This window comes from Prosopis cineraria, unplaced genomic scaffold, assembly GCF_029017545.1.
Source record: "Prosopis cineraria cultivar Desert tree isolate PC_DT_omini unplaced genomic scaffold, ASM2901754v1 PC13, whole genome shotgun sequence".
Lineage (NCBI taxonomy): Eukaryota > Viridiplantae > Streptophyta > Magnoliopsida > Fabales > Fabaceae > Prosopis > Prosopis cineraria.
Genome location: NW_026555344.1, coordinates 35551224 through 35560408, shown reverse-complemented (window position 1 = coordinate 35560408; position 9185 = coordinate 35551224). Strand labels below are relative to the sequence as shown.

Below are 9185 nucleotides of genomic sequence, written 5' to 3'. Positions count from 1 at the left end.
GCAGAATGATACTGAGGGCCAAAATGTCCAGGAGATGATTCCATGACAATTCTATCGTGCTTGTGATGGAATCCAATTCTAGCCATTTTGTTGGAATCTTGATTCTTAAGAATCCAAATTCTATCATACCAAACATGTTGAAAACTAGATTTTGTGTCTAATTCCATTTCTACAAGTAGAATTTTTACATACCAAACAAGGCCTAAATTTTTTTTCCAAAAGGTTGTTATAAACTATAAAAAATTTCAATAAATCTCTATTAATATATATATATATATATATTCTTAATTATAAAAATCAAGTAATTGCAAAAAGTAAAAGAAAACATATATAATTACCAATGAATAATAAGGGTTTTGTTTTTGAAACAAGTATGTTAAATTCTCAATCTTGCTGTATTTCTCGAAATCATAATATAAGACATCTTTTAAAATTCTTGCTTAGTTTAAAATATAGGGTATTAAGTAACTTTTATAATTATTTTTTTAACTATATCCCTATTTCATTATTACTCTTTTTTTAAAAAAATAATATATTGAAATTTTAATTATTATCATTAAAGAACTTATATGGAGTATTTAATGATAGTAAAATTGAAAAGATGTAAATTTTTTAAGAAATTAAGGTTTTAACTAACATTTTTTAAAAAACATGAATTAATTATTAATGCCTTATATTTTGATTCGGAAGGAGTATCTTTGGATCAGAGATGTTTACTTACTATTTACTTATAATATATGTGTTCATATATATATATATATATAATACCTAGAAAAAATTCAATTTTTTTGGTTGAAGTATTACAAAAAATACTTATTTAATTTTAATAATTAAAAAATGTGTGATATTCTTTTTCTTTAACATAATTATACAAGCCAATGAAGGGTTGATCTAGTTGGCAAATGGCAAGGATTCTACTCATATAACATAAGGAGATGGGTTCGAATGTCATTATTAATTTGAGGATCAAAAGCCTTATTGGTTGACAATTTATAAGTAACTTCATATAACATTATTTGAGCTTGAGGCATGCTTGAATAACCCTGACGATGATATGCAAGATCCAACTCATCACATAAATTTTAAGTGATGATGAGAAAATAGCTATGCAAAATTTTAAATGGAGTAAAATAATTAAAAATGAAAAAAGGAAAGGAAGTGAGGGGTTAATGGAGAGTTGGGTGACATGTTGTGGGGATGGCAAAGAGTCGGTGGGTGGGCCGTTGTAGCCACTTTTCTTCTGCAAATGTGCCTTCTGACGCTTTCCCCACTTTTCCCCTCTCGTGCTCCATTCCGACCCAACTTCCCATCATCTCTTTTCCTTTTTTTTTTTTCTTTTTCTGAAATAATCAATTTAAATGCGACTCATACAACCACGTGTCGAAGGAGGGTTCGAACCCTGAATCTCACACATGCAAAGAAGTAGAGTCGATAATTCAAACGACTAATCTTATTTAAATTAGACTTAATTTGTATTGGACTTCAAACATTCTATCCTCTTAAAAAAATGATATAGTTAAGCCCGACTATAATTTTTTTCGATTGGGTTTAAGTCGGCCCGTTAGGCTTGCCAAAATTACTAACTTTACATACATATAGAGATATAAATTTTAATGATCAAACTTATTTAAGTCGGACTCAATTCAAAATGGGCTTATTCAGATTGGACTTAAAGTATTCTATCATCTTAAAAAAGCTCATATAGTTAAGTCCGGCTCTAACTTTTTTTAGACGAGTTCAGTCTGGGTTATTAAGCTTGATCCAAATTACTAGCTGTCATTGACAAGATCCCTTTTCTTTTCTTCCTTTTTTTTATATGAATAAATATATATCAAACCTTTTTTTTTTTTTACATTAACACTGATTCTGTAAACTATAGAGTTTGCAATATTTGGCAAGCAAAAAAATTTTTTTAGAAAAATGATATATATATATATATATATACACACACGTGTTCAATTTTCTTTCTAATTATAATTTTCATTTTCTTTTTACAATACACTTTTTGGTATACTCCCTCTGCTAAAAAATGTAAGGCATTTTTTGAGGAATTTGATGTTAAAAAATATAAGTCATTTTTAGTCTTTCAAAATATAATTATTTCCTTTTTTTAAAAAGTTCCCCTATTGATGAATGGATTTATATTTATTATAAGGTATTTAATATGAATAAATATAAAAAGATAGAATTAGTTTGAAAGTAACTATTTTATTGAGAGTAATATTTAATTAAAAATACTTTATATTTTTAAACAGAGGGAGTATCAAATACGCACTTAATATTTTTTTTTTAAATAAAGTTTGAAGTTTAAATCTAAAGTGCACTCCGAAAGTACTCTAACTGAGATTAATCTCTGTGTTGGTAACTCTCTAATATATATACATAGCATCTTGGAGTTAAAAGTTATACATTGCTGAATAAACTTCATTCATTAACCAGAGGTCATGAGTTACTATGCAGCAACTATTAAATTCTTGATGAGAGGCGTGTCTCTTGAAAAGATACTCACAAGCTGCTATCAAATATTCACAAGCTGCTATCAAATATTCAAATTAGTATGGACCAAAGACGAAGTCGACCCGAGACACCAAAGCTCTAATTGGGGGGGGGGGGGGGAAGGTATATGCATTTGGTTAAAATTAGTTATTACTTTCACCAAAATTATAGTTTGGGTGGTTTCAAACTTATGCTTTAAAAAAGCTATGTCCTTTAAAATCTGACTCAGGAGTCACAATTAATATTAATAGTGTAATAATATCTATATATATATATATATCAAGTGGCTGTGAAAATAAAAAAGGAATTTTTATTATTTTCTAGAAAATTATTTCGTTAAAAAAATGTGAAATGCATCTATCTTAGTTTTTTCTAGATTTATTTCGCACTTTTTTAAAAATTATTTTTCCATGTACCAAACATGTACAATAATTCATTCCTAATGTCAGCTTTTTTCTTTGTTGTTTTAATGAATTAGCTGATTCATCTATGTTACCATTATTTTCTGCCAAAAAAACTATAGTAACATTACGAATAGATTATACTATAGAAAATCATTAAATAAAACCCTTATTAGATTAAAAAAGGGATAATGTAACTTTTAATTTCTTAAATTTGTCTCAATTATTGATTCAATTCCTAAAGTTTACTTTTTATCAATCTAGTCATTTAAATTTGCCTTGATTATCGATTTAGTCTTTATTGATTGAAAAAAAAATAAAACTATTAAAATTTGCAGACATACATGTGTAATAAAATATTGATGGTAGTCATGTAAAGTAATGAAATAAAGTATAATTATTTAGTTATGAAAAAAATAAACCTTGTAATTTTTTAAAACTAGTTAACAGAAAACAATTATGAAATGGATTATATTAATAAAAATTAAACTAATTTGAGAATTAATTTATTCTCATTTAACCACACACACATGTAAAGTTATCAATATACTTTATATATTAGATTATTTGAAGAGTCAATTTATGTTTTAAAATTTAAAAGACTCGTATAGTAATTTAAGAAAATATAAGACACCAAATTGATAAAAATTAAATTTGAGGGATTAAATTGATAACTGTAATAAACTTGAGGGACTAAAATTTTCATTATATCTTAGAAAAACTTTAAGTATTAAATAGCTATACATCAGTCAAAACCGAATAGTATTAGTTAAAAATTAATAAAAAGTGAATTAACAATAAAAATTGGCGAAGAACCAACATGTATTTATTTTTTATTTTTATATATAAAATTGGAAGCATATGTATTTAATCACAAATGATTTTTTAACATGGTTTAATAAGGGTTCAATGACTTAGATACTTGGATTTAGGATACAGTTAGAGGAATTCATATGGGGAGACGAGAGTTGAATAATTTCTAAGCATAATCTATTGCATTTTTTTCTCTTCAATTAGGTATTATATAATGCCTTGAGAAAATCATGCGGATGTCAACTGTCTTTCAATTTATACTTCGATATGGTAAAAGAAATGTGGAGGTTTTACTAACAAAGGTTTGTCAAATTGGCAAGGTTTGGTCCATATATAACCTACAAGGTTGTGAGGCCAAATTTTACCATCGATGTGAGTATCTTATTAATGTATAAGTGCTCTTTAAACTTAAAGGCATGTTGTATCTTTGGTGAGTCCTTGGGATCTAATTAACCTATATATATATATATATATATATATGTAAAAGAAATTTGGAAGTTTTAATTATTTTACATACATATATATATAATATCAATGTTTCTGCTCATTTGATGAATGATGTCGAGAATAAACAAATAATGAAAAAAAAATACTTCTAAAAACTAAAATATATATGTTAAAAATGTTATCCCATTTTTAAGGCAAACATTATTACTGAATTTTAAAAGTAACTAATGTTAGTTGGGTGGAGTTAAATTGACTCGATTATCATTTAAGTGAAATTAATTAAAGTTCAAACACTAATACTGAATATTAAGTAGTTATATAAAACTACATTAAATTATATATGTATTTGAAATAATTTAATGTACTAATGAAAACTGACAAAAAAATCTTTAAAAAAAATTGACTTTTGCCTTTTACTTTTGGCGTGAACAGGAGATTGAATTATTAGGTGCAGTTTGGTGTGGTGAAGCAAACCAACATAATAGATAATTGGTGTGTGCCGGCAATCCCCACCCAAATGCAATTCTCAAAAGTGATTACACAGAAGACAGAGAGAGAGAGAGAGAGAATCAGTGCTATTCATATGCATGCATGTCCTTCTTCCTTTTTCTTCTATAAATATATTCCCCACCTCATTCCCCACAAAAACACTTTTCATATCCTTGTTTCAATATATGCAAAATCAAAATGATAAACTCACAAAAATCTCTCCCCCTAATCTTGCTCTTCACACTACTAACAATGTCCTCCAAGTCATCAACCATCGCAATAAGGCTTCATCCCAGAAGAAATAACACTTCATCACCACCTTCTGCTGCTGCTGCTCCTCCTCCTCCTCCTTCATCGTCTACTTCTTCAGGTGATTCAATCTTCTAAGTAGTGCTAACCATAATATCAAAATCTCAACTCAGCTGGTTGAACAAGTAATCATCCGGTTCAATAATATATTTTGTTTATAATTGGCCTGACAATATCTTGATCAGTTCAATGACTAGTTTAGTTTTTGTTATCTTAATCATGTTGTTCATCTTGTCGTAGATTCAGGCAATGAGAAATTTTGTCTGAGTTGGAGATTAGGAGTGGAGGCGAACAATGTGGTGGCGTGGAGGACAGTGCCAACAGAGTGTCAGACAGAGGTTGAGAGTTACATGATCGATGGACAGTACGAGGGGGACTTGGATTTGGTGATGCAACAGATCTTCACCTTCCTCGATTCTATTCCAATCTCTTCTAATTCTTCCTTCGATGCCTGGGTCTTGGACGTTGACGACACTTGCCTCTCCAATCTTTATTACTACAAAACCAAGAGATTTGGGTACGTGTATGTGTCATCTCACTCTTTTCACAATCTCATGAATACTTTTAGAGGGCATAATAAGAAAGATATTGGGGGAAAATAAAGCAATGCATGGTTGGGGTCTACCAGAATTATAATTTAGTGGCATGGAATTTACCTTTCTTGGTGACAAGCCACGGACCTAGTCTTGCCGGCTCCCAGTGCTTAACCTGTCCTCTATACTAATTAAAAAGAGAAACATTAGCTAGTGAAGATAAAATTTGTATTATATCTTGATGGGACAATCAAATGTTAAATAGTAGAAAATAATTTCTTTAGAGTTTTCATATAAATTGCCTCCACACCCTGTAACATAGGTTAGAGTAGATCCTGCCCCACGTTCTCTTGTTCTCTATAGAAAATGTAACATACTGGTCAAGTAGAAAATCTTAATCTAATTATAAGTCATATATATATATATATATATATATATAATCTCTCTGTGAGAGAGAGAGAGAGCCGCTTCATAGTTATGGAGTCCCTACCTCTAACTTTTCAGGTCTTCAATCTTTTCCCACCCAAGTATTTGTCTATTCACATGACAACAATTAAATCTAAAGACCCAATTTTAAAATATTTAGACTAAACTAATTGAAAAAACTTGCTCGATCTATATCTGATAAAAAAAAAAAATAAAGTCATTTACAATAGGTTTTGTTATATTATATTGATAATTTAAAAAGTTGAAACTACTTTGAACAAAAGCAACATTAGTACTATAAAGTTTGACACATGAAAGAGGTAATTAATTAATATTATGTATATAGGTGTGAGCCATATGATCCAGCAGGGTTTAGGGCGTGGGCAAGCAAAGGAAGGAGCCCAGCAATACCGTCAGTTCTTGAATTATTTAAGAAACTCACAGAAAAAGGATTCAAAGTGTTCTTAGTCAGTGGAAGAGACGAAGAGACTCTTGGTCAAGCCACCCTCAACAACTTGCGCAATCAAGGCTTCTTTGGCTACGAACGTCTTATTTTGAGGTAATTAATCATTTTCAGACTGTATATATATAGTTCTTGTGTTTTCTCCTCCCGGTTTAAGAATTCAAATTCAAGATCAACAATGAATAAATCTTTAATTTGTTTTAATTTCACTGATAAAATCTCTACTATATGTTTCCTATCATCGCAACATGTGTTGTTAATCATCTAAAGTCATTCCACTTAATGTAACAGAAATGACATGATTCGATGAAAAATGATGGATCAAAGTGGACGAGATTTTTCTTCTATTAGAAAAAATTAGGGTCTAATTAATTTCTGTTTTCTAAAACTGTTTTTTATTTTTTAAAAAATAAAAAAATTCTTTGGATAAGTATTTTGGATTTAAATATTTCTGAAATTGTTCTCATTTTAATTTTTGAAAGCATAAAAAATGAAAACATCTTATAATTGTTTTCATTTTTCATTTTTAAAATACAATGCATTTGATTATTATAAATTATCTTTAGTTGTGGTTAACCACTATCATAGGCCATTATCATCAAAAATTGGCAACCACCACCACCGGCTTTTTTTAACTCTAAATTTTTTCAAATTAATATAATCAAACATATTTTTATTTTGTTTTGTTTTAAAAAATAATTTTTAAAAATTGAATTACAAAATAGTTTTGTAAAACAAAAAAGAAAACAAAACCAAACAAGCCCTTAATCTCCTAGTCATTATAGTTTTGATTCTGTTGCTAAAGCTCAATTCTTGAAAATTGATTGCAATTCAGTTCTTATAATGTTAACTTGATTTAAACTTAGTTCAAATTTTTAAAGCATTGACTCAATATAATTTAGTTCCTATAATTTTATTTGTTTAAACCATTGGTCCTTAATGTTCAAAAAACAACATCATCTTTTATAGTTTTTTTTAAATGTAGGAAACAACATTTTTATTAGTTAAAATTATAATAATTAAATTGTATTTACTTAAAGTTTAGGAATTTAGTTTTAATTGAGTCAAAATTATACGAATTGAATTTTAGTCAACTTAAAGTTCAATGACTAAGTTTTAACTTAATTAAAATTATAGAAATCTAATGATTAATTTTTCCTTGATATTATCATTAGATTGAAATCAATATAGCCGAACCTACCAAATAAAATAAGACTTCTTGTTGTTGTATAATTACTAGATTGAAACATACGGACTACGTACAATACTACTGAATTGGATTCTAATTAAGTAATTATTGATGGGGCTGTGTTTTGATGAATAATTACGTGTTTCAATTAATTAATCATGGTTTATATACGTGTGTGAGTGTGTGTGTGTGCAGGAGTGGGGAATATAAAGGACAAAGTGCAGTGAGGTACAAGTCAGACATAAGACAGAAATTAGAGAAGGAAGGATACAGGATTTGGGGTAACGTGGGAGATCAATGGAGCGATCTACGTGGAGACTCTATTGGCAATCGCACTTTTAAGCTCCCCAATCCTATGTATTTTGTTCCCTAATCAGTCATTAATTATGTTTCTTCTGTCTTTTCTGTGCTTTTGCAATAAGTTTGGAATTTCAATGTCTTGTGTCCGTGACTGTGTATATCGGAATAAAAATATTAATTTCCCTTTTGTCTTGTGTGAATAATCAATAATGTCCATCAAAAAATTAATTAAAAATAGTTATAGTCGGAGAGAAGACACCAAATCCTTAACTAGAAAAAGTAACCTATATGAGCCGATTTGTAATCAGTAAATATTTGACCGTCCCAGCACGATGATGTCATCGATTATCTTTCCCTTTTTTTTTTTACATGAATTTACGGGACAAACTCAGTTTAAAGAAGCAAGAGTAACTATTAATAATAAAGAAGTAATTAGAAAATATATTAGAGCATTTTGACCTAATGACACGAAAAAAGAAACTGAGAGATAGAAGAGAAAAGAAAGAATAAAGATTATGGACTTGAGGCATCTAAAACTTTAAAAAAAGAAAAGAAAGTCATCGTACCACTGCATGTGTTCATAATTTATGAATTATGTAATTATTTTAGTTTGAATATTTTATTTTATTTTTTTAAGGCACAAAGAGTATTTGCTCTTTCGAAAGTGTAAATAATTATTTAAGGCAAGAGATCCTACCACACAAGAAGTATATTTTATATAGTAATTAATTTATATTGAAGTGTGTGGATTAGAATTTTTTTAGATTTTGGTTTTTTTAATTTTGATATATTTTTTTACCTTAAAGAAGAATTGGAAAAAATGTAATTCATCTATTGATGTTTTTATTTTATTTTTACTTTATTATTTTTTAACATATTTCAATCTAGCTTCTATACAGAAATACCTGTATAAATCACCTATAGGTAATCAAACTAAAATCCTAATATTTAGATTTATCATTCGCTCTTTCTAGTTTCTAATTAAAAGTTAGTAATTGATTTCTCAATGCAATAAAATTCTTTTCAATTGTTAGTTTTAGATTAAAACAAAAAGGCATTTTATGGGGGAAAAAAGTCAAATTCCATCTTCAAAAAGTACAAGTGGTAAAACAATAGTATAACATAATTATTATGATGTTATTTTCGTTTTGAAATCCTTATTTGTTATTAACATATATAAGTGGACCATTAGGTCCATATATACTTTGCACGATGTTATATATCACATTAGTCAAAATTAATAAATTGATAATATAAGGAAAAATTACAGTAAGGTTCCAAAAAATGAATTAATAATAATTAAATCCTCAAAAGTTTTC

The 9185-nt window shown here is 28.2% G+C and overlaps 1 protein-coding gene across 2 annotated transcripts; it reads left to right on the top strand.

The window, feature by feature from the left end:
* Positions 1-4823: 4823 nt before the first annotated feature.
* Positions 4824-8053, top strand: LOC129291639 (acid phosphatase 1-like). 2 transcript variants are annotated; one of them, XM_054929117.1, is made up of 4 exons: positions 4824-5016; positions 5202-5472; positions 6261-6473; positions 7762-8053. In XM_054929117.1, exons 1-4 carry the CDS (start codon positions 4845-4847, stop codon positions 7937-7939), a joined length of 834 nt encoding a protein of 277 aa, XP_054785092.1. In that variant the 5' UTR covers positions 4824-4844; the 3' UTR covers positions 7940-8053. The 2 variants fall into 2 exon arrangements, with proteins under 2 accessions (XP_054785092.1, XP_054785091.1); XM_054929116.1 differs by having other exon boundaries at positions 5196-5472.
* Positions 8054-9185: the final 1132 nt, after the last annotated feature.

Bases quoted from the DNA above. Each gene is read 5' to 3' on its own strand.
- LOC129291639 (XM_054929116.1), top strand. From the start codon at position 4,845: ATGATAAACTCACAAAAATCTCTCCCCCTAATCTTGCTCTTCACACTA. The intron at 5,017-5,195 runs GTGATTCAATCT...ATCTTGTCGTAG, and splicing joins TTCATCGTCTACTTCTTCAG to ATTCAGGCAATGAGAAATTT. The intron at 6,474-7,761 runs GTAATTAATCAT...GTGTGTGTGCAG, and splicing joins TACGAACGTCTTATTTTGAG to GAGTGGGGAATATAAAGGAC.